Source organism: Salvia splendens, unplaced genomic scaffold (assembly GCF_004379255.2).
Source record: "Salvia splendens isolate huo1 unplaced genomic scaffold, SspV2 ctg1061, whole genome shotgun sequence".
Lineage (NCBI taxonomy): Eukaryota > Viridiplantae > Streptophyta > Magnoliopsida > Lamiales > Lamiaceae > Salvia > Salvia splendens.
The window spans coordinates 27,989-54,347 of record NW_024598605.1 but is presented as its reverse complement, the minus strand read 5'-3'; the positions used below and the strand labels follow the sequence as shown (position 1 = coordinate 54,347).

General features: G+C 43.9%; 1 protein-coding gene and 1 pseudogene across 1 annotated transcript; one reads left to right on the top strand and one right to left on the bottom strand.

Moving 5' to 3' along the window:
• The first annotated feature begins 10,184 nt into the window (after positions 1 to 10,184).
• Positions 10,185 to 13,469, top strand: LOC121788510 (annotated as a pseudogene).
• Positions 13,470 to 13,681: 212 nt separating this feature from the next.
• On the bottom strand, positions 13,682 to 16,679 carry LOC121788511 (guanine nucleotide-binding protein subunit beta-2). The gene is made up of 6 exons (XM_042187168.1): positions 16,334 to 16,679; positions 16,108 to 16,202; positions 14,745 to 15,169; positions 14,281 to 14,638; positions 14,067 to 14,180; positions 13,682 to 13,907 (listed from the first exon to the last, which is right to left on the bottom strand). Exons 1-6 carry the CDS (start codon positions 16,437 to 16,439, stop codon positions 13,872 to 13,874), a joined length of 1,134 nt encoding a protein of 377 aa, XP_042043102.1. The 5' UTR covers positions 16,440 to 16,679; the 3' UTR covers positions 13,682 to 13,871.
• Between the last annotated feature and the right edge of the window lie 9,680 nt (positions 16,680 to 26,359).

Below are 26,359 nucleotides of genomic sequence, written 5' to 3'. Positions count from 1 at the left end.
TACGAGCTTACCTAATCCACTATCAAATTATCCTCTGAACAATTTTAATTTGATAGCATAACAATTGATTAATCCATCCATGTCCATGTTAAAGAGACAATAAACAAGGATTAGATATCTATCACAAAAGATGCCTCTAAAGTAATAGAATTACGCATTAAACACAATCAATGATATCAAACATGAGTTCAAAAGTGTAGAAGCATTCTAACGAGTCTAATTCACAACTTGGAGCAACAAATGAGCCTAGCCTTGATACATGATAAATTCACTGATTAAAACCGTAGAAGGCATGCTCTTTCGGAGTAGAATTGGATGGTGGAGTCGAATCGTCGGAGTGTCGGGTAGATTTTCCTCCTTCTCTTCTCTTCTTCCTTCTTCTCCGTTCTGTCTTTTTTTCTCTGTCAAATTCGTCACCTTTCTCCTCTTCTTTCCTCTAACTTATCCCCTCCTTTTCTGAAATAACTGCCATTTAGAAGTTACTCGGCAAATACGCCCGACCGGGCGAATTTAACGAACGAAACGCCCGACCGGGCGAAAGGCTTCTAGGGGTATCGCGGTGAAACGCCCGACCGGGCGTTTTGTGTCGTCACTAACCGCCCGACCGGGCGAACTTTCTGGAATCCTTATGCGTAACGCCCGACCGGGCGTTGTGAAGCTCAGAATCGCCCGACCGGGCGTTCTCATGCTTTGCCCATTTCACCTGCGAACTTCCAGCTTTCACTCTCCTAAACTTCCCTACAAATACACTTTGATGAGTGACAAGTACATGGAAAGTGTGTAGTTTAGGGGGAAAAATATAAGAAATATGCTTCGCATCACTCCAGTACGATGATTGAGTTTTTCGTGGTGAAAGCTCGGTCCCCGTACAACGTCATCCTGGGAAGAGACTGGCTCAACACAGTTCGGGCCGTTTGCTCCACTTATCACCTCACCATCAAGATCCCTACTAAAGGAGGGATAGCGGTCATCCGAGGTGACCAAAAGAGAGCAAAGGAATGTCTGCAAATTGCGCTTAGAAGTGCCGAGCAGTCAGATCGGCACCACCAAGCATAGCAATCACAGCAGCCGGAGTCAGAGGCAATGACCGAAGTCATACCGGAGCCGAATTCGATGACAGTTCAGCTGTACGAAGACGATCCATCCAGAACGGTTAAGATCGGCTTCGCGGGAACGCCTCTACTTTGGGAAAAAACCATCCAGCTCCTCAAGGAGTATAAAGACGTCTTTGCATGGTCTCCGTTGGACATGACCGGAGTGCCCCCCGAGGTAATCACTCATCGGTTAAATATTGATCCTTCGGTCCGGCCGATAAAACAGAAGCAAAGACTCTTTGCGGCAGAACGAAGTCAAGTCATCCATGACGAAGTCCGTCAATTATTGAAGGCGGATGTGTTATTCGAAGTGAAGTATCCTTCGTGGGTGGCCAATCCTGTCATGATCAAGAAAAAGGAAGGAGGATGGCGGATGTGCATAGATTTCACCGATCTAAATAAGCACTGTCCCAAAGATTGCTATCCCCTTCCGAACATAGATAAAAAAGTAGAAGCTTTGATAGGCTTTGAAATTTTTTGTTTTCTTGATCTGTACAAAGGATACCATCAAGTTTTAATGGATGAGATTGACGCTTCAAAAACGGCCTTCATTACTGATTTCGGCATTTTCGCTTATAAAAAGATGCCATTCGGTTTAAAGAATGCCGGAGCCACTTATCAAAGGATGGTAGACAAGCTTTTTCGGCACCTGATTGGAAAGGAGGTCGAAGTGTATGTTGACGATATAGTCGTCAAAAGCAAAAGCACTTCGGAGTACGAGCACAACCTCAAGTCCACTCTCAACGTGCTCAAGAAAGCCAACCTCAAACTTAATCCCCAAAAGTGTACCTTTTTGGTAGATTCGGGAAAGTTTCTGGGTTGTTGGGTTTCAAAGGACGGACTCAAGGCAAACCCCTCAAAAGTTCAAGTCGTTCAGAACATGGCAATGCCGAAGTCCATACATGACGTGCAAAGGCTAACCGGATGTCTAGCCGCACTGAATCGATTCCTTTCCCAAGCAGCCGAAAAGCAACTGCCGTTCTTCAAGGTGTTGAAAAAGGCACCAAAGTTCGAGTGGGGAGCCGAGCAGAAAAAGGCCTTTGACGAGCTCAAAAGTTATCTAGCCGAGCTTCCTATTCTCTCTGCTCCAACCGAAGCCGAAGTAATATTCTTATACTTAGCGGCATCGGATCAAACCATCAGCGCGGTGCTTGTACGAGAAGAAGGCCTAAAGCAGCTTCCCATCTATTTTACAAGCCGAGCATTAAGAGGTCCAGAAACCAGGTATCAACCTCTGGAAAAGATTGCTCTGGCATTAGTAAATGCAGCAAGGAGACTGCGGCCATACTTCTATGCTCACAAGGTATGCGTCTTTAACTGATCTGCCACTTCGGCAAGTGTTGACCAAACCAGAAGCATCAGGCAGAATCGCCAAGTGGGCTATAGAGTTGGGAGAGCACACAATTGAATATCTACCTCGGAAAGCCATCAAGGGACAAGCCTTGGCAGATTTTCTTGCAGAAGCAAAGTTCGATCAAGCAATTCCTGTTATTGCCGAACAGAAGAATTCTGCCAATGCCGAACAAGCACAGCCCTTGGAATCCGAAGTAGAGCCGCCGGACTGCTGGAGCGGATTCGTAGATGGAGCTTCAAACAAGATGGGAAGTGGAGCTGGTATTTTACTTGTCGCTCCCGACGGACACGAGGTAACCTACTCACTTCGGTTCCTATTCCCCACTACTAATAATGAAGCCGAGTACGAAGCCCTCCTGGCCGGACTCCAGTTAGCGCAAAGTCTGCTCGTCAAATCTCTCAAAGTCCATTGTGATTCACAAGTCATAGTAAATCACATGTTGGGTACAAGTGAAGCTCGTGACGAGAGAATGAAGAAGTATTTGGACAAAGCGCAAAGCATCAGCCGAAGTTTCTCCTATTTTCGGATAATCCGCATTCCCAGAGCGGAAAATAGCCGAGCAGATACCTTAAGTAAGTTGGCCTCAGATCCGAGCTCAAAGGCGGAAGAATTAATGCATCGAAGCATTGATGAAGCCGAGGTACATTCAGTATCCAGCTCGCCGAACTGGATGACGCCGATCTTGCAGTATCTGGATCAAGGACAATTGCCCGAGGATAAGAGAGAAGCTCGGAAGATCACGTGCCGAGCACTTCGGTACGAACTTCATGAAGGAGTCCTCTTTAGAAAGTCTTACCTCCAGCCGTTATTGCGGTGCGTAGGACCAGAAGAGACGGACTACATCCTCAGAGAAGTTCATGAAGGATCGTGCGGTAGCCACATCGGAGCCAGAGCTTTAGCTAAAAAAGTTCTGAGATGGGGATATTATTGGCCAACCATGGTACAAGAGGCAGTGCAGCTCGTCAAGAAGTGTACGAAGTGCCAAATTCATGCAAATGTCCCAAGGATGCCGCAGACCGATCTATACACTATGCAAAGCCCTTGGCCTTTCATGCAATGGGGCATAGACATAGTGGGACCACTTCCTCAAGCTCCTCGGCAAATGAAATTCCTTATCGTTGCCGTGGACTACTTCACGAAGTGGGTGGAGGCTGAACCATTAGCTACGATAACGAGCTCAAAGGCATTGGACTTCGTCTGGAAGAACATAGTGTGCCGATTTGGCATACCCCACATCCTCATCTCGGATAATGGGACTCAGTTCACCGACAAGACGTTCAAGAATTGGTGCCAAGAGCTGAACATTCAACAGCGGTTCACTTCGGTCTCCCATCCCCAAGCAAACGGACAAACGGAAGTAACGAACCGGATTCTGGTGAAAGGGTTAAAAGCTCGGTTAGAACAAGCCAAAGGACAATGGGTAGAAAATCTCCCTCAAGTCCTATGGTCCTACCGAACTACACCCAAAACCTCCAACGGTGAAACTCCGTATAGTCTGGTGTACGGCACTGAAGCCGTAATTCCGGTGGAGATCGGCGTACCCAGTCCCCGAACTCTAAATTTCTCCTCAGAAATGAATGACGACGGACTGAGAGCAGAACTAGATCTCGCCGAAGAAAGAAGAGAATTGGCGTGCATAAAAGCAGCCAAGTATAAGGAGCAAGTAGCCCGGTATTATAACCAAAGGGTGAAAAAGCTTCAATTTCAAGTGGGAGATCTCGTCTTGAGAAACAACGAAGTAAGCCGAGCAGAAAAGCTGGGCAAACTCGAACCCACATGGGAGGGTCCATATCGGGTGTCAGAAGTCCTCGGCAAAGGGTCTTATAAATTGACTCACATGTCAGGAGAACAAGTACCCCGAACATGGCACGTCTCCAACCTCAAGAAGTTCCACTTGTAAGAGACAAAAGTCCGGTCAGTCCGTCTCGTGTCTAGTTCGGTCATAGGGGTATATGTTTTTATTTGTTTGTTTCTTACTTGTACCTTTTACTTGTCGTTTTTTAAAAAAAAGTTTAAAGTTTTTTTTCTTTCATCTTTTTCATTTTTTCTCTATGTGTTTTGTCTCTATGTGCTTGTCGTCTCTTACAAATGGTACCAAGGTATATCGTTCTTTAAAGACTGATCCCCTTTTTAGATCGATTATTAAAGACTATTGTGAGTCCAAGCTTCTAAGGAGGATACAAGACCACAATTCAGCTTAACAAGCAGTCCGTCTGAAACGAACTGCAACAAGCCAACGACTGTGAGTCCAAGCTTCCAAGGAGGATACAAGACCACAATTCAGCTTAACAAGCACTTCGTCTGAAACGAACTGCAATAAGGGAAAGTCCGATCCACGCGATAAACCTCGCCGAATTAGGACGACCAAGTTCGGTCAAAGAAGTTTACCCTCATAAGACCGAGGACGACCATGTCTAGTCAAAGAGGTTTACTGCATAAGACCACTTCGGTTAACTGGGAAAGTCCGATCCACGCGATAAAACTCGCCGAATTAGGACAAGGGAAAGTTCGATCCCGGCGACAAAAATCGCCAAATTAGAACACAAACCAAGTCCGGTCAAAGAAGTTTCCTTCATAAGATCAAAGACGAGTCCGGTCAAAGAAGCTTACTTCAAAGTCCAAATACGAGTCCGATCAAAGAAGCTCACTTCATAAGACCGATGACGAGCACGATGAAATTGTTTCGCAGAGCTGTAAGTAAGCAGTGATAAAAGCGAAAGGAAAAAATTTCATTTATTAAATCTCGTTCGGCAGACAATTCAGCTCCCCTACGAGAAGGCATTACGCCATTACAAAGGACTATTCTACTGTCCTCGGTTGCTAAAGTTAAGCCACCTATCTGCAAAATCCTCTGGAAGCCGAGTTCGGTTGTTCCGAGCAGATGAAGAATAAGCAGGTCGACGAGATGCTATCCTCGACCCAACACCTCTTCCGCGAGCCCCAGAAGCTCTAACCCCTCGGCGATGAAGAGTCTCTGCAATAAGCATCTGCTGATCTTGCTCGCTCATAGTCACAACTCCTCGGCGAATTTCAGTCCGTCCCTGTCTTGACGATTCCGGTTGCTCCTGAGCCCGTTCTCGTCTTGACGTTTCCGGCTGTTCCGGAGTTCGTTGTTGACTTGGAGTAGGATTTTGAACAAGGGAACCAGAGGCTTGATCTGGAGTGCGAGCATCTGTTGGCGGGAAATGCCTAAGGAATCTCTCGATTGAGGGACGCCGGGAAAGAATGATGTCGTACCGAGAAGCCCAGCGCCGTAATGATTTCACAACTTGTTGGCAAGCCGAGCTCTCCAGCGCATTGTTCCTCCGGAGTACATGATATTCCTCCCACAGTTCGTCAACTCGACTCTGAACATCTGATATGGTCACTCCCCCCGCGCACACGGATGTAATCCTCGTACGCAGTCCTCTCAGCAATGGTCGTATTCAGCTCGGCCTCCAGATCCTTCTTATCGGACTCTAAGTCCTTATTATCGGCCTCCAGCTTCACTAAACGAGCCAGAAGCTCGTCATTCTTCGTCTGATCGGCTATAGCTCTTTTCTCAGCTTCGTCTAAAGCCGAAGAGTACAGCCGTTTCCAGTGAAGTATCTCCATCTCCTTCAGTACAAAGCAGCTATATTAGTTCGGCAGCTGTACCGAGCAGATAGTAAAATACAACAGGAATAAAGGCGAGTACGAAAAGCTATACGAAGACAAGTGTAGAGAATTTTTCATTCACAAGGAAAATTTTTTACACTAGGGGGGCTTCAAGGCCATTTTACAAGGAAGAAACTAGACTAAGAGAAGGGAGACGAAATCATACTCCGCCAGCTTCGTCTCCGGCTCCTCGGTCTGGTTCAGCTTCTTTCTCCTGAGCTACCTCAGCCTCGGCCTCGCATCCTGCCGGCCTCGCCTCCGCCTCCTGATCGGCTTCCTTCTCCGGATGCCCGGCCCGCTCGACTTCGGCCTCCTGCTCCAGCGGCTCGGCCTCACCCTCTCCGTTGTAAGTCGAAGCGGGTGAAACGGGTCCACGGAGGCAAAGATAGCCTCCAGGTTCTCGTCCCGATCAGCTCGACAACTCCGGACTCGGTCTGCAGAAAGCAGGACCGAGGATGAAGCGAGCTCCTCAAGGAGCGGCAGATTCTGAAGCCGAGCTGCTATCTCTCGGCTGTACAGAGGCAGCACGACGTCGGCCCCCTGCTCGCCCTTATCGGTAATTAGCCTTACCAGACTACCGACCAAAGGCCGAGAACTGGCCGCTCAAAAAGAGTTTCTCCGTGTAAACACGGAGAGCCTCCCCCTGGGCAGCCACGGCGGCAGCCTCCTTCTGAGCCTCCCGGTGCTTCGTCTGCTCTTGCAGGATGATGAGCTGGTTTTTGGCTGACCGGGCTTCATCCTGAGCCGAGATCCTAGCAGCTCGGGCCCTCTCAAATTTGGCCTCAGCCTGTTCGGCCAGACTACGAGCAAGATGCACTTCTTCTGCATCTCCTCGTAGTCGTGGGATGCTTTGGAGAGCTCCACGGAGACGAGCTTGGCTCTCTGAAGATGAACAAGGAAAAAACTCAACAGAATGGCCATCAAAAATGTGGAAAAGAAGCCAAGTCAGAAAGCTTACCTCCACAAAATTCGTCGGCCATTGAAAAGGCTCAGGGACGTGTTCCGGGATGTCTGCAACCACCTCGGAGATGACCAGGTCTTTCCCCGGCACTCTTGGGGACTCATGAAATTTCCCCTTCCCTTTAGCCGAACACGGCTCCGGCTCTTTCGGATCCGAAGAAGAGGTTTTTTGCCTCTTCGGATTCTTCTCGGCTTCAGACGCCGAGCGAGGGGCTCTCTGCCTCTCCGGCTCCACAAGCTCGGAGGACTTTCGGATAGCCTTATTCAGCAAGTTCACTGTCAAAAAACAAAAAAAAAAAACAACAAAGTCAGATTTTTCTTCGGTTAAAGCAGTAGAGCATAAAGATAAAGAGAAATCCTCACCCTCGGCCTCTTCGTCCGAAGACGAGATGTCGAACACGACGTCGCCCTTGACGAGCTCAGACTCCGTGTATTGTTTCCTAACTATGGGAATCTTGTTGAGCTCGCCATCGAGCTCGTCCAACGGTTCAGGCCGAGGATGACGGATAACGGACTTCGGCCCTCTCCAGGGAAAACTAGGAGCCGCGGTCCTATCATAGTAGAAGAAGCGGTTTTGCCACTTCGGCCACTTCGTTTTACAAAAGGCCCTAAAGGGCTGTACAGGGATCAAGTAAAACCAAGACCCCTTCCTCTTAAATTGAAAGAATTTAAGGATCGCCTTCAAAGACAAATCCCTTCCTAACTTACGGAGTTCGGCAGCGAAGGCCGACAAGTGCCTCCAAGAGTTCGGAGTCACCTGGCCTAAAGGAAGCTGAAAAAAATCTAGTAAATCTATAAAGGCAGAAGGGAGGGGGAAACGAAGCCCGCATTCTAAGCAGGCCTCGTACACGGTGGCGTAACCCTCCGGCGGGGAGTCAGCCCTATGATCACCGTCAGGTACCACCGCCTTCCCCCCAGGAAAAAAGTATTTTTCGGGTAGGGATATCACAGTATCCTTACTCAAAATACTATGGAAATACTCTACGGTCTTCTCCCCGGACTCTTTCCGGCCAGAAGACCCCTTACCGCCTCTCCTACCGCTACCCGACTCCGAAGAAGAAGAAGAAGACATTTTTCTTACTTTTTGAAGGTGAAGAAAGTCTGAAGAAATTCTTGAAAGCGGAGAGAGAATTTTCGCAAAAAAGAGAGAGTGCAGAAGAAGCAGTCGCAAAAGTGCTTCAATGATGAAGAAAGGAGGTATTTATCAGATTCGGCGAAGATTTCAAAATCGTCGCACCGTTTCGAATCCCACCTTTTCAGGATTCAACGGCCGGATTTTACTGTCGCATTTAATGCAGTCACGTGCAAGGCACGTCCCCTGACATCAGCCTCCCCCTTGCCTTTATCCAGAATGCCGAAGTGACTCACTTCGCCGAAGTGATTCACTTCGCCCTTCGGGGGGGGTAGTGATGGGGTGCGTACTAAACAAGCCCAACAGCAATGACGGCCCATCAGCCCAAAGCCCAAGGAAGAGTATGAGTTCGGCATTACCAAAGAGTTCGGCCTCAGCCTACAGCTCGGTAAAAGCCAACCAATCAAGCTCTGCTCTCAGGTCGGCATCAAGCTCTACTCTCAGATCGGCAACCAAAGCAGTTCGGTCTCAGTATTCGACCGAACAAGGAGTTAGTGGACCCATACAGGATTTCCACAACTTCCAACACACCCACTACCACGTGGTGTCAACTCAGGCCACGATCGTAGGCCATGACCTACGCTACATCCACGATCTTAGGCCATGACCTACACGACATCCACGACTTAGGGTGGTGATGCAAGCCACGATCTTAGTTCAATATATAAATAGAACTTAGATCTGATAGACGGAGGTTAAGCTCTCTAGAGATAAAATATCATATAGCAAGTCTGTGTTGTAAGCTGTAATCCCAGATCAAGCAATACAATCTTGCCCTCCCTTCTTCCCGTGGACGTAGATTACTTCAGTAAATCGAACCACGTAAATTCATTGTGTCGTAGTCTTTATTCTCTACCAGCATTTACTAACTTCAGAAATTCGCCGACTCATCACAATACATATTCAACAGGCTACAGCTACTCAATCGTGAGCCTACACGTGTCGATCCACATTACTAAAAAAGGAAAATTGAAAATGAAAGGCATAATACGACGATCAAAAGTTGCAGACACACCCTCACGCCATCATCCATGCAGTGCTCCTCTTTCTCTCTCTGCCTCTGCAAAAATACACATTTTCTGTCTCACCCTCACCTCTAAAACCCTAGAGTCGCTTCTGCACTAAGTTTCTCCTCTCGGCTGCGTACATTTTCAGTTAGCCTCTTCGAATTCCGGTGCTTCTGTGTTTAGAGATGGTGCTATATGCTTCGCTATGACTTCGTTTTAGCTATCCTCTGATTTTAAGTTTGTGGATAGTTATGTTGTTGATAGTTTAATTTTGACTGGGAGGATGCGTTTTTTCTATTTTGCTCCTGTATTTTTCAATAAATTTTTGTATATTTGTTTTTTTGCCTTTTCATCGAGAAGAAAATAAGGATGGAAATCGGTTGGTAGAAAGAGTTTTGGAGACTGGAAATTGGTTGACGTGATGTGTTTTACCGCTTGCTGGTTAATATGGTGTTATTGACGACGCTCTGTTTTTCTTCTTCTGTTCAAATAAAAACACATTCCATTCGAACTGTTTTTTGGTTTTTAGCTTGGTGTGAATTTCAAACTGTGGATACTTGTATACTTTCATATTTTTTCGAGACTTCGAGATGGTGTTTCGATTTTCACAGGGATGGTTTTTTTATATATATAAAAACAATTTCGCATGACTTGTTCTCGTTGTTGTTTGTTTTCTCCCCCTGGATGTTTTTTTTTCCTCTTGCAATCCTAATTCCTAATAGGAAAACTATAATGTTGGAAATCGGTGGAAAGAACTTTTGTAGTCGAATTTCTGTGTTTTACCTGCTTGCTGGTATAATATGTTACTGTTTTAAGACTGTTACACTAAGAAAATAGCAATGAATAGAGGAGGTTAGAGTTTTTGGTGTTTGGATTTGAACTATAGCTCCTCTGTGGTGCTATTGACCTGAAAATAATGAAAGCAGAAAATCTCAATTGTTATCATTTCAACGAAGCTGCTATCTATGATGCTATTGACATGAAAATAGTGAAATCAGAAAATGCCAATGTTATCATTTCTTGTTTTCAACTAAACTGTTACTAGTGGTGTCATTTCTTTGTTCAAGCTTTTTTATGCATCAACTCTACTGCAGGTATTGACTGTTGGTGAAGGTCTAACTTATCGGAAGAGGATACTACTGATATAAGTGATTCTGAGTTAGAAGAGTATGCCGATTCATGCTTTCTCCGTTTGAAGGAATCGAGCCACACATTATTAGAGTGTCAGATGATGAATACAAGTGCCCTTACTGCACTCACAAAACGCAGCAGATATTTCGCTTTAAGGATCTACTGCAGCATGCTGCTGGGATAAGCCAGGGATCAAGTAAGAGGAATGCGAAGGACAGGGGAAGACATTTAGGCCTGAAGAAGTATATTCAAGAAATAAATGCTGTAAAAAATTCATCAGCGAGTGAAGTGGATAACAGAGCTCTTCATGAGAGCTGTGACAAGAATGAACTCTATGTATGTCCATGGATGGGAATTGTGGCAAATGTTCCTGTTCAGTGGAAAAATGGGCGTAATGTTGGACCAAGTGGCTCAAAACTTAGGGATATGCTAAGAAATGAAAGGTTTAATCCTGTGAGGGTAATCTCTTTGTGGAATTTTAAAGGTCACTCTGGGTATGCAATAATAGAGTTTAAATGTGAGTGGCTCGGACTCTATGATGCCTTAAGGTTCGAGAAGGCATATGAGGCTCGGCATCAAGGAAAGAGGGACTATTTTTGGGATGAAGAGAATGTGGACAAGCTATATGGTTGGGTGGCTCGAGAGGGTGATTTCCACACAGACAATGTTGTTGGTGACTATCTACAGAAGCATGGAGATCTGAAGTCAATAGCACAACGTCAAAATGAGGAGAAGATTAAAAATAGCAAACTACTCTCCCAATTGGAAAATACATTAGATGCACAAAATAGGAACCTGAAAGAAATGGAAAACAAATGCAAAGAAACTTCCATATCCCTTATCAATGTGATCGGCGAAAAGGATAAGATGATCCAAGCTTTCAATGAAGGTAAATACATTTTTTGGTGTTGATTATAGTTCTCTATCAATATATTTCTCTTGTTCTTGTCTTTCTAATATTCTCTGGTCTTCCCTTTTTTTAGTCTTGAAATAGAGCTCACGTAAATCTTACTTTTGCAACATCTATTAGAAAGAAGAAAACTGCAGCAAAGTGCTAGTGGTCAACTAGAAAAAGTTCTCCAAGAACATGGTAGAATCAACATGCAATTGGAAGTTCAGAGGAAGAAGCTGGAGGAAGAGGAGCAAGAGTTGAAGGAACGTGAAGCTCAAAATGAAAATGAGAATTTACGGCTCAACCATGAGAAGAAACAGGTAATATACCATCCTCCATGTCACATTCATTGGAAAACAGGACTCATCTCAGCTAGATTTATATCAATGGCTCATATCTGATCATGGTAAGGCTGGTTGTGTCGGTGGTCGCTTAAATCTATGTTGGTCATGCTCATTACCAATGCTCAAGTGTGTAGAATTTTCAAGATGTTATAGATGTGACTTATTTACTGCATAAGTGTTGATAATACTTCATTTTTTTAATGTAGAATGAAATGGCAATCTTGAAATTAAAGAGGGCAGATGAAAAGATGTTACTCTTGGCAGAAGAACATAAGGTGCTGCTATTTAATTATATAACTCGAGCAAATGAATTTATGGTTTATATCTATAATTTAACTTAATTGATTCTCTTAGAAAGAGAAAGAGAATCTTCAGAGAAAAATGATTGACTTAGAAAGGGAACTTGACGAAAAGCAAGCACTGGAGTTGGAGATACGACGTCTCGCAGGGAGTCTGCAAGTAGTAAAGCACATGGGAGATGATGGTGACAAGGACATGTCGGAAAAATTTAGTGCCATACAGAAAGAACTAGAAGAGAAGGAAGAAGAACTTCAAGATCTTGATCAACTCAGTCAAGCTCTTATTGTCAAAGAACGGAAATGCAATGATGAATTGCAAGAAGCTCGGAAGGAACTAATAAATGTAAGAAATCAACATTTTCATTCTTATTTGATTTAACATCTAGGTATATGCTAACTTTGCTTCTTTTTTGCTGCTACATTACAAAATTGAAAGTATCTGCATTGTTTATGTACTTGCTATTGATGTCTCCTTTAGGAAATAAGTAAAAAGGGTTGTATATGGTGATTAGAACAGAATATATAATGCATTCCGTGATTATTTTTGAACCAGAGAATGCAAACTGTAGTAGCATCTACACTATCTCTGCATTTAATTTCTGTCAATTTTTAAACAATACAAGAATGCTTTCTGCTAGTTTATGAAGGACCAGTCTGCTCGGGCCATCATTGGGGTCAAGAGAATGGGAGGGTTAAGTAGTAAAGACGTTTTACCAGCAGCTAAAAGGATGTATTCGGATAGCAAGACAGAGCTCAGAGCTGTTGAGCTATGTACGAAATGGGAGAGTCGCATAATGGATTCTAATTGGCACCCTCTCAAGATCATCCAAACTGAAGGTGGTAAAAGTGTGAAGGTATGTGTTTCTAAAACTGAGGTATGAAACATTGTTTCCTAGTTTGCATAACTTCTACACATACCATCCCCATTAACAGAAAAAAAATACAGGTTTGCCATGTGTGGACAATTAGCTCTCAAACATGGAAAAGCATTTTTTATGCATGTGAATTTGATATGTGAGTTTGTGTTGCAAAATGAATGTTTGCTATTAGCTGGAAGTTGAATTTTATAGCGTATTTCTTGAAGTATATTGACAGACTTTGCCTAAATGGCCTTTTTTGATGCTTTAAAATCCGAAAATGATGGGTGCTATTTTCTTCCCTGTCATTGTACTGTTAGGCAATACTAAATGAAGAAGATGAGGAACTGGCACAGCTGAGGATTAAGTTAGGTGAAGAAGCCTACCAAGCAGTTACAACAGCTTTGCTGGAGATGAACGAGTATAATCCAAGTGGTAGGTATGTAACCAGCGAGCTGTGGCATAACAAAGAGCAGAGAAGAGCAACCCTGAAAGAAGGTATAGCATATATCATCAAGCAACGGAGCACACTCAAAAGCAAGAGACGCTAGAGACTAGTTCCTTTACAAGTATATGTATCCCCTCATCACGAAACCTCAGTGTTCTTGTTCTGCTTTTTGTTTTTATGCGTTCTGCTGGAGTTAGATCACTGGAACTAGAATTTTGACTTTTGCCTCCATGAATGAATGGTAGAATACTTGTTTGCAAAATTCTGCAGAATACTTAGTCACAATTCACGAGTCATATAATTTGGTTTTCTATCTGTTAGTGACTCTTTGTATTCATGTTGTTTACATATTCCTTAATAATAGCCTTGTGAAAAAAGCAGTTGTTGTAGAACCTCTGCTGCTTGCAGACAATTTCACATTTTCACTACTAGCTTTGTAAAATTGATATGATGATTAATTTCATGATATGAAGATTCTTGTAACAAGTGAATTATTTTGGTTTTGGTAATGTGAGCAGGTTTGAGTGTTTCAGCTCAAATACTATTGCATAAAAATTTTCATTTATCTACTCAAACTGTCTGTTAGGCATCTCAAAGATTACAAGAAAAAAATACAACCAATAATGGTATCACAACCCATAGCTTGGACATACGAAATCTAGAAATTTGGATGGAGATATGACGACACTCATTTTCCACAAGAATCGGTCTCCAACTTCAGTTGACTCTTCTATGCCCTCCAAAAGCCCAGATCTGTCAGGGTATAAAATTAGTAATGAGATTCACAATTCATGTCTATACATAGTATGTTTTTGTTGGTGTATTTTAGAATATTCCTAAGCAGGAAAGCCATCTTGTTAGCTAAAAGGAGTTTGAATGCATAATGGTTATGGGCGATAAAATAAGACTAACCTTGAGGTTTGAGTCCCAACTTCCTGTACATAGGGCACTACCATCAGCAGACAGTCCCAAACAGCTGATCCGACTACCGTGAGAATTTTGAAGTTTTCCCAAGTCCAATACAACCTATTAACAGGGCAGACGGGTTGAAATTGAGCAGCATATCTAATTTTCTATTAAACCATAACAATACAGACTCAGCATACTAAAGCAAAAATATTTATACCTCGGCCAATAGAGTGTCCCAGACGTAGCAATCTCCGTTGGTGTATCCAGCAAAGAGGAGACGGCCAGAAGTGGAGAATGCAATTGAAGTTACATGAGGAGCCTCATTATCAACATGTTGTTGATTGTACTCTTGTAGCTGGTGGCCTGTTCTAATGTCAAACAATCTGCAAGTTCCATCATCTGAACCCGTTCCAAATCTATACCCATCAGGAAAGAACTTCACTGAATTAACATCTCCCTCGTGGCCATGAAAAGTACGAGATGCTCGACTAGCAACACGGGTATCCCACAGACGGACTGTTGAATCACAGGAGCCAGATATGAACATTCTAGAGTTGGATCCATTTATAGAGACACTGAACCAGAAAGAAAAAAAAGGATTATTAAAGTCATTGACAATAAAAACAGATAAGCGCTAATGCAAAAAATTTCATGTGTGCGCTAGAAAGATAACGAGCATGCCTTAGAACGTCAGCAGTATGCCCAGACTGGAATTCACCTCCAAACACGGACGTCCTTAGGCCAGTGGTAATATCCCATAGGACACATGTTTGGTCACCAGAAGCAGTTATAAGGTGTGTATCCTCATCTGGAACATACTGGCATGATGATACATAACCCTTGTGCCCACTAAGCATTCTTGATACTGGAAGATTTCCATCCTTGTCGGTTTGAGAGTTCAGATTAAAGATAGAGCACATACTATCTAGGCCACCACAGGCAACAGATTGCCCACTGGGTGAGAAAGCACAAGTCATTACCCATGCACAAGGTAGCTTAATTGCGTGAGTCTTCTGGCTTGTGAGAGCATTCCAAACTATTAATCGTCCATCTTGAGATGCACTGACTATACGATTCCTTTCTGGAGTCCAATCCAGCGAATACACCTAAGAACCATTTCAGATTTGCTTACTAAAATGAACTCAGGATACGAAAAAAACTTGTCAAAAACATCTCTTAGGGCAGACAGTTTCTTTTTTAGTGGATGCATCAAATTTGAATTATTTCTATCACAGCTAAGAAAGTCAAAAGTGATAATGGGATTGATTTACAGCTGACATATGTGGGATTGCCCAACAGTAAGGCTTTGTCACATTCAATCTAGTGCTACGCAGAACCTTGCAGCGAGACCTCAATTGACTAGGTAAATTCTTGGATAAATTTATGCCTCTAGTTTAACATCTATTCATGGTCATGAATCATGATATACAATATACTGTAAGAAACAATTCCAGATAATTCACCTGGGACTCGAACAAGACCTTAAGAAAAGACAAAAAATCATGACAATAAAGAGAGGCAGGGAATGCACATCTATAACCTCTTATCTTTGCAATAAAGAGAGGTTGCTTATCAAAATAATACTGAACCAACCTCATCCAAGGCAGCATACAGAATGGTCTACAAATTAACTTATTAATTTACAATTTTGATCAAATAGGTAGTATAAATAAATGATATTTTTGTAGTATATCTTTTGATACAAATATATCATTCTTTTGATAATCTAGTCTGGTAAACAATACAATTATCTCAAGCATGACATGCCGAATGTTTTATTCATATCTCACAGACCAGAATTTACAAATAGATGAACAACCAGTGTAATGGAACAATTATTGTATTCATTACCAATGATTATGAATGATTTCAATTTCCCTCACAAGAGAAAAACAAACCAATGATAACAAATTAGGTAACTGAAACTGGGAAAATGCTGGAGACGAAAAGTTACGCAAATTAGGTCATTAAAATTGGGCAAAATGTCGAAGAGAAAAAAGTGGTACATTTGAAGCAATCGAAAATATAGAAAACAAAGGATTACCTTTCCGGTGTGGCCCTGAAGAGTCCGGCAACAAACAAGATCAGTGGGTCCAAAACTCACCCGAGTTTGTCCCTGCGACCTGGCGTAGCCGGCGACTGCAACAGAGAGAAAGTTGGATGGAAATTGGAATGGTTAGATAGATCAATAGTAAGATGATAGTTAGCAGAAGAGCAATTGGATCTGCTTAGCGTAATCAGTAAGAGCTAAAACCGAGAGAATAGCAAACCATCGGTGTCGAGAAGCAGGAGCCGCTTCTGCTTCAATCTGTCCTTGAGAGAATTAACGGTTTCCGCAGCGGCCAAGTGGCGCTCCTTGAGCTCAGCGACGGACATGTTGTTTGTGAGCGAGAAATGAATTGGAAGCAGAAGAAGAAGAAGAAGAAGAAGAAGAAGAAGAAGAAGAAGAAGAAATGAATTAATAGCTTGAATTGAAGCCTAGGTTTGACATTTAGGCAGAATTGAGGATGGAATCGTGTAATTGGGTTGAGGGAATTGAACGAGGTTTGGGCGTGGAAGATGCCGGTGATGGAGGAGGTGAGAAATGAGTTGGACTGCAAAGACTTTACAGAGTAGAGAGAGAGACGTTGGGTTATTCACTGAAGCCGCGGGGCCCACTTTCTCGCTAACGTGGATACAAGATCTTTCCAACCGGAAGAGCATGCACAATGGCGGCGAGCGGACCGGCTACTGGAAGACGTTGGGTTATTAACTGAAGCCGCGGGGCCCACTTTCTCGCTGACGTGGATACAAGATCTTTCTAACCGTAAGAGCATCCCCGCTCGCCGAACCATTGTAACCGGCTAGCCGAATTTTGGTGAAAAAATCGGCGAGCGGATTTTTTTTATTTAATTTTTGAAACACTATATATACGCGATATGCACGTCATTTTTATTTGCACCGCTTGTTTTAACGAGTATTCTCTCTATCTTAATTTCTGTACAAGAGCAACCACGCGAAATGGATAACAACAACGAAGGTACTCCAGTGACAAGCGAGTCTCAAACTCTCTCGGTACCCGTGGGAGGTGGATGGGGTCCGATGCCCGGGTACTACAACATGTACCCGTGGCAGCAGATGATGCCCGGGATGGCAGCCGAGGGTAGTATGCCCGGGATGGCAAGCGGTATGCCGGGATGGCAGGGAGTACCGGGAATGCATCCCGGTATGCAGATGATGTCGGGGTGGGCACCCGGGATGCAGATGATGTCGGGGGTGTACCGGCGATGCAGCCCGTGACGCAGGGGACGCCGGGGGGGGCAACGTCTATCGCCCTAGTTTTGATTTTTCGACAGCTTCTTCGCACACATCGACCCCATCGGAGACGCAGTTCACGCAATTTGAGACTTTCTCCTTAGAGGAGTTGGGGTTTGATCTTCTCGGGGTTCCGGAAACTCCCGTTCAAACGGGGGAGTAGGGCGGGGTCGGGGCGGCCCAAAGAAGAAGGGCAAAAGGGTCGGCGAGTCGTGGCAGCCGGTTGATGACGACAACCAGGTACGGAGGAAGTGGAAGGATGCGGAGAACGTCGCGCTGTCCAAGGCGTGGGTGAGTGTTTGCGATGATCCCCCCACTTTGAACAATCAGAGGATCGTCAACTTGTCGGCCAAAATAGCAGCAACTTACAAGGCATTTTTCCCGGAGGGGAGGCCACGCAACGGGGAGGAGTGCCGGAAGGCGTGGGACCGAATCAGGGCTGGGGTCTCCCAATTTTCGGGCTTGTACGCCAACGCCCTCCGCATGCAGAGCAGTGGCCAAACTGATGAGGACTACAGGAGGATAGCGGAGAAAGCCTTCCCCGTGTCCGGGCTCTATAAGGAGTTCATCTACTGGAACTGCTATGAGGTGCTGACAGACTCCGAGAAGTTCCGGGCAGGTGTCGACGCTGGCTGGCCGAAGAAGCAGCGACTGAATTATACCGGTGATTACAGCGGCGGTTCCCACGACCTCCCCGAGGGTGCTCAGGAGCTCCCGTCCCCTCCATCGTTCGCTCGCCGAACTCGCCCGGCTGGTCAAAGGCGGGCGCAGCAGGAATCGAGGGGGGTCCCAGGAGGTCCAGGAGGCATCCCCCTGTTGGCCAGTCGACAGCCGATCTCGCCTTCTTCGCGGGTCAACAAACGCGGGCTCAGATGGCCAAGACCTTAGCCGATTGGAAGACGCCAACTGACCCCGAGGAGAAGAGTTTTCTTCACGCAATGCTCGTGAGCATGCGAGCCGATTTGAATGCCGCCGCGGCATGGTTGGGGGGCGACGGCGACGGAGGCGACGAGGAGTGAGACGGAGGCGGTTTTTTTTAATTAATGTAATTTTTTAAAATTAATGTAATTTTTTTAATTAATTTACTTTTTAAATTTTAATAATATAATTGAATTTTCCCGTATCTGTGTCGTAAATTTAATTCCGTATTTTGTGTGATTGTTAATTATTTGTTTTATATAATTTTGAGTGATGTGGTTAGGCTATTGCTGGGCTATTTGCTTGTTTTGACGATGTGACAGGAGGATTTTTAGAGCTGATGATGTGGCAGAAGGAGTTTGTGGCTAGGTTATGGCTGGGCTATTCTTATTGTGGATGCTCTAAGAGCATCTTCAATGGCGGCTAGCGGACCGGCTAGCCGATTCCCGGCGCTGGCCGGTCCGCTCGCCGAACCATTGGAGTCGGATAGCGCCAAATCGGTGAAAAAATCGGTGAGCGGACGCCGATTCTCGGGCGTTGGCCGATCCGCTCACCGGTCGGCTGGCCGCCATTGTAGGCGGGCGATCGGCTAGCACTTTTTTTTTTTTCCGAAACACTATATATACGCGATTTGCACGTCATTTTCATTTGCACCGCTTATTTTAACGATTTTTCTCTCTCACTTAATTTCTGTACAAGAGCAACAACGTGAAATGATTAACGCGGGTGGTAGTAGTGTTGGTAGTGATGGGGATGATGATGAGTACGAACGGCAAATGAACGAAGAGTTGTAGGCCTATACGTCCCGCAAAATAATCTGGTTGCTACAAAGGGCCTTGCAGCCGGCGGTACCTCAGCCTCCACCCGTTGTCCACCGACGAGCAGTGATTGATCGAGATCACGTAGATGCACATCAGCGGCTATATGAAGACTACTTTGGGGAGGAGCCACGGTTTGGGGCGCCTCTTTGCATGCGGCGTTTTAGGATGCGTAGGACAGTGTTTATGTGTATCGTTGATGCTTTGGAGCGTCGATATTTGTATTTCCGGTTCAGGTAAGATGCGGCTGGCAGACCCGGCCACACACCTATACAAAAGTGCACTGCGGCAATCAGGCAGTTGGCGTACGGAGGCGCGGCAGACATGTAGGACGAGTACCTCCACATCGGTGAGATGACTGCCCTGGATTGTCTGAAGTATTTTTGTCAGGGCGTCATTGAAATATTCCGTGATCAGTATCTTCGAAGCCCTACCCCTGAAGAGTGCCAGGATCTGATGCAGATGCACAGGGAGAAGCATGGGTTCCCCGGGATGTTGGGCAGCATAGATTGTATGCATTGGGAGTGCAATAACTGCCCCGCTGCCTGGAAAGGGTTCTACACGACCGGCTACAAGGGAAAGAATCTCACGATGATCCTCGACCGTAGCTGATTACCGATTGCGGATTTGGCATCATATTTTGGGGTAGCCGGGTCGAACAACGACCTCAACTCGTCGCCCATTTTCAACGAGCAGTGCCAGGGCGTCGGTCTGGCCATCAGTTTTATCGCCAACGGGAACTAGCATGATATGGGCTACTACTTGGCGGATGGGATATACCCTAGGTGGCCCGTCTTTGTGAAGACGATCAGATGCGCATCAGATGAGAGGAAGGCCTACTTTGCGGAACAGTAGGAGTCGGCGCGCAAGGACGTGGACATTTGGTGTGCTCCAGTCTCGATGGGGGGCAATTAGGGGTCCAACGCGTTTGTGGCATGCCGACTGCATTGCTGATATAATGTACGCTGTATTATCCTGCACAACATGATTGTCGAAGATGAAGATGTACAACTGACTAGTTGGGCCAATGACGATGCTAATGAAGCCAGCCCAAGCCACGGCGTGGCCGCCCCCAACGTACGAATGGGGGGTACCTCACGATGAAGTCTGCCGCCTCAAGGCACATGCCGACATGCGCCAAGTGGATGCTCATATTCGACTCCAAAATGATTTAATTGAAGAGTTGTGGGCGCGGAGGACTGCACGTCGTTAAATTTTTTTAATTAATGTACTTTTCTTTAATTTAAATATTATTATTGAATTTTCTCGTATTTGTGTCGTAAATTTAATTCCGTATTTTGTGTGATTGTTAATTATTTATTTTTTATAATTTTGTTTATTGTGGTTAGTCTATTGTTTGTTCAGTTGCTTGTCTTGATGATGTGACAGGATGAGTTTTTAGTGCTGATGATGTGGCAGAAGAAGTTGTGGCTAGCCTATGGCTAGCCTAAAACCATTGGAGATGCTCTAAAAGTTCATTGATAAAGGTGGGCAAACATGCGAAATGTTTAAAATCTTGAAAAGCAATCGAGATAAATTCTTTTTGAATTGTTGTCACTTATAATACTATTTTTATTTTTCAACGAAATGATGTTATTTTGTTTATAAATATACAATATTGATTAACTCACTGTCGGTGACATTCGACTTAGTATGGAGTAGTATAATTTTTCGGTTGGCATATCAGATGGAGTACTAATTTCACCAAAAATATCATCACACATAATTTTGAACAAATCCAAATTTCATAATTTTTCAAATTAATCTTCAAATTTGTGAGATAAGCTAAAATTTAACTTAATATCATGATTTTTTTCGACAATCCGATTAGCATTAAGAATCCTACTTTTTTCCAGCATTTTAAGAAATGTGAATAAAAAATAAAAGGAATATAAATTTCATTTTTATATAGACTATATTAACTTTATATTAATAAAATATAAATGAAATGCATTAATGAAATGAAAGGAATATAAATTGCATTTTATATCGATGATAATGCTATACTTATAAAATTCTTTTTTTGGAATACACTATTGTATCGAATCTTTTGCGTAACATCACTTGAACTGCTTTGGGACAATTGATTTGGATGGCATCGAATTTTGAGGGTCCGGACCCACTTTTATTATTTTTTTACTCTCTACTTTTAGGTAAGAGCACAACATCACATCCATGCTCTTCCGCAAAGACATGCTCAAGGGTCCCACAATTCTATTATTCAATTTAAATAAAAACATTTCCATAATATTAAATGCATTAAAAATACCTGGAATACTATTACAAATTATAAAAAATTTAAAAATTACATAATTAAAATCCTAAAAATTAAAAATTACATAATTAAAATCCTAAAAATTAAAATTATATAATTAAATTCATAAAATTTAAAAAATCCACTACTCGTGGCCGAATTTCGCCCAAATGTGTTTGATTAGGTCTTCTTGTAGCTCAGTGTGAGTTCGGGTATCACGCATTGTGTTTCTTGTTTCGATCCTCTCGCCCATCGTCGTATGCACACCTCGACGTGGGGGAGACTTCGCGGTTGAGCTTCCGGCTTCATCTTCGTCGTAAAAGTTAGCCGCCCTCGGTCCTTCGTTAGCTATAATCATGTTGTGCAAGATAATACACGTGTACATGATGTCAGCGATATTCTTAACGTATCACAGCCGAGACGGGGCCTTCACAATGTTGAATCGGCCTTGAAGGACCCCAAAAGCTCTTTCGACGTCTTTCCGAGCAGACTCTTGACGCTGCGCAAAAAGAACCTGTCTTGGGTCTTGAGGATTGCTGAACGTCTTCACGAAAGTCAACCACCTTGGGTAGATACCATCGGCGAGATAGTAACCCATGTGGTATGCATTTTCGTTGATGGTGAAGTCGATCGCCGGTGCTACACCATTCAAAACATCATTGAATAGTGGTGAAGAATAGAACACGTTCAAGTCGTTGTTGGATCCAGCAATACCGAAATATGCATGCCAAAGCATACTGTCGTTCTTCAAGGATAAGTGTTGGGCCGCCGCCTTTGTGGTCGCTTAAGTGTTGCCCCCTCCAAGTAGTCGGGCAATTCTTCCACTTCCAATGCATGCAGTCAATGCTGCCACGCATACTGGGAAAACCGTGGACTGTTTCGTGAAGACGAAGCAACCGTTGACAATCATCGGTGGTGGGTGCCCGAAGGAATTCCTCACCGAAAGCAGAACGAACGTCGTCGCAAAAAATTTTAAGGCATAGGATTCCAGTTGACTCACCGACATGCAAATACTCGTCGAAGAGGTCAGCTGTTTGCCCAGTAGCAAGTTGTCGGATGGCACAAGTACACTTCTGCAACGCCGAGAGACTTTGCAGACCAGTTGCGTCTCTACTTGATTGAAAGTATTCAACACGAGCGGACAATGTGTTGACAATACGCATAAACAACCGTTTTAACATGTGAAAACGGCGCCGAAAGTAATCTTCCGGAAACTGCGGCTGGTCGGAAAAATAGTCGGCAACTAGCCTTTCGTTGGCTCCCTCCCGGTCACGGGGGATGTAGCGGCGAATTGATCTAGTTGGTCGAGGAGGAGGGGCGGGGGTAGTGGCGGCGACATAGGCTTCATATACGGCACGATATTGTTCATAGTATTCTTGTTCTTCGCGCTCCGCTTCTGCCATGATATCGGTGAAATCCATTTGAGAGGGTTTGAGTGAGAAAGGAAGATGTAGATAAGTTGTATGAAAAAATATGAATGAGAGATGATTTGATGTGAAAAATGGATGATGAATGTGTGTATTATAGATGATTTTGGGAATAAAAAATAAAAAAAATTCAGAAAACGGTAATAAAACGGCCACATTTTTGGGAATCTGAAAATATTTTTTTTTAATTTTTGCTATTATTTTTCGATTAAAAAAATGAATTTCCAACGGATAATCCGTTGTCCAATAGAAACGCGCCACGTAGCATGTTCAGCGGCACGGATGTGCTCGATGCATCGAGCAGCGCCGTGCCAGCGGCGAGAGTGCAGCAGCGGCGACAGCTGTGCCGCGCCAGCGGCATGGATGCTGTCCGTCCCAGCAAGCACCGCTGCGGATGCTCTTAAACTCAAATCATTTTTAAAAGATAAAACTGCAAAACCACATAATTTCATTTTGGACACATCCATTTAACTTTATTTCAAGACATATTAATCGTTTTACTTTACCAAGAGGTAAAATTCATTCTACACTTATCCATCAAACACTGTTAATTTCATTTTGGACACATCCATTTAACTTTATTTCAAGACCGATTAATCGTTTTACTTTACCAAGAGGTAAAATTCATTCTACACTTATCCATCAAACACTGTTAAATGGACATTCATTTGATCATTTCAACAATAATTTCCACATTTTAAATGGAGTATAATTTTGGATTAGTTACATTTGAAGGCACAACTTTTAAAGCTAAATTGCATCCATGGCGTCATTTGAAGTTTCAAACTACCAATTTAACAAAATTATTGTTTACGAATTATATATGCTCTGCTATTTACAATCGGTGAATCATTTCGATTATTGAGAGCTGCAACATATTCAATGGCAACCACCACACTTTCAAGCAACAACATTTTCAATGGCAACCACCACACTTGCAAGATATGAATATTCAATTAGTACTAGTAATTACTACTCCCTCCGTCCCACTTAAAATGACATGTTTTTCTTTTTAATTTGTCCCAACTAAGATGACGCATCCCCTTTTTTGGAACCTTACTCTCTCTAATTAATATATTCAACCACTTTTTTCCACCCCTATTAAAATATTCATCTTTCTTTCTCTCTCTATTTTAATACTTTCACCAACATTTTTTCTCTCCAATTAAACGCATTCACCAATAACTCTTAAAATCCCGTGTCGGCTAGGGAATGTGACATCTTAGCCGGGACGGGGGGAGTACTAACATTCAATTAATATTGAACATCAATTCATATGTTAAAATGTTAGTAAGCCTCATTAAAATCAAGTCTTTAATCTCTCAATTCAAAAGCTTAAATGATGATAGTTCTTTAGAGCATCCGCAACGCGTCTCGTTGCTGTCTCTATCTCATCTCGGAGAGACGAGACGGCAGCGAGACGGCGTTGCAGGGATACGTCTCGGCGGGTGTCTCGTCCCGTAGGGACGGCTGGCGCCACAGCTCGCCACGCGCCAGCGCCACGTGGCGCGCTCTGGCACTAGGCGTGACGCCCACTCGCCAGCCCGCGAGTGGGCGTCGTCATTTTTATTTTAATTTAAAAAAAACGGTAATGTTACCGTTTTTTTACTTTTTTCAATGGTATTTTTTATTATTTATTTATTTTTTCTTTTTTTACTCTATAAATACTCCCCTTTCATCCTCATTATACACACAAACACACATCTATTCTTTCAAATCATCTCTCTTTCCTCTCCAATTTTCATCTCACCTCTCAAATTTTCATCTCAAAATGTCCGGCAACGGAAACGAGGGCGGCTCCGGCGGATATGGCTTGAACACAATTGGCGTCTGGGGGGCATGTACAATGTCTTGGGTGCTGCCGGTTCCGATTCGTCGACGCCGGGCACCCAAGGCTCGTCGACGCCGGTGGGCAGGCGGCGTACCAACCACCCTATTTTGATGTGGATGCATACTCTCGTCCCTCCGCCCCGAGGTATGGGCAATTGCAGGGATTATCCCAAATTAGGGAGGATTTTCCAGATGAACCCAATCCGGAAGGAGGACGAGGCGGTGGAAGCTCCAGGGGTCGCGCATTCGACTCCGTGGAGGAAGAGGAGGAGGCGGTCGAGGAGGAGGAGGAGGATATAGGTCGTCATCCATACAGCCGCAATGACACGATGACTCTGTTCAACGCTTGGGTCAGCGTCTCGTACGATCCCATCATCGGGAATCAACAAACCCGCAAGTGTTTTTGGGAAAAGGTCACCGATGCCTATAACGAGAACAAGCAGTCTCGGTCCCGCCGCCGCACCATGAAGATGCTCCGCAGTCATTTTGACCGAGTCGACAGAGATGTCTAAAATTTTTGCGGCATCTACAAGAATGAAGAGGCTCAATACCAAAGCGGAGCCAGTGAAGCCGACATTATGAGAGCGGCTATGCGAGTCATTTTTTACGACAACGGCAAAAAATTCAAACATGTCGATGTTTGGGAGGCCGTCAAAGGCGTTGAAAGGTGGGCCGGTGGTGTCCAGTCCAGCACGGGCTCGAGTTCGAAACGCACGAAGCACGCGGCGGGTGGCCAATACTCGTCTAATGAGAGCGGGTCAGGCAACGCCTCACAAGAGGTTGAGGGCACGACCACCGATGCCGGGGGCTCCTCTCGTGGGCATCGTCGGCCGCAAGGGACCAAGGTGGCAAAGGCGGCTAGAGGGAGGAGGGGCTGAGGCGAATCAAGCCAGACGGGCTCGGTCTCAGGCTCGAACACCCTATTGTCCATGTACTTGACCGCCACGATGGCTGACACTTCCTGCATGACGCCTCCTCAATATCAAGCCCATCTTGCCGGAATTGAGTATATGGCAAGACAAATTGGTATTCCGCCTCCAGGTAGCTTGAGTGCACCGCCACCGCCTTCGGGGGATGATTCGCCGGCAGAGTAGTTATACTCAATTTCTATAAAATTGTATTTTAAATTATGTAATTTTTATTTTTTTTTACGACTTTAATTATGTGCTTTTTTTATTTTTTTAATTTTAAGTTGTAATTTTATTTTATTTAATGAAGTGTGTTTTTATTAATTGAATTTGTTGGAAATAAAAAATAAAAAATGAAATTGAATGAATAGTTAAGGGATGAGATGGTTAAGAGATAGAAGGTTGCAGGTGTTGTCTCTTAGTTAAAAGATGAGATGAAAAGTACAGTGGAGCACATGAATAGTGAAGGGATGAGACGATTAAGAGACGGATAAGAGACAGCGTTGCGGAGGGCCTTAACTTGAAAATAATCTGATTTGAGAGTAGTTGGACTGAAATAAATAAACAAACAAATAAAGTACTAGACATTAAGTTGTCAAGGTACGATGGTTGGTAATGGTATAATTTAAAAGTAATTAGAAATTATAATTCTAACGGAACTCTTTAATTTTTACTCTATTTTCCAACAATCTACTGGTACTAGATACTATCTATGATCAAATTATATTTATGTGGTTCTTTACTTCATCATTACCACACTCTGTTTTATATTTCAATCATTGCAACTTTAAAAACAAATACTTGGACCAGTTTTCCCTAATCAGCCAAAACAACAAAAAATTAAAAC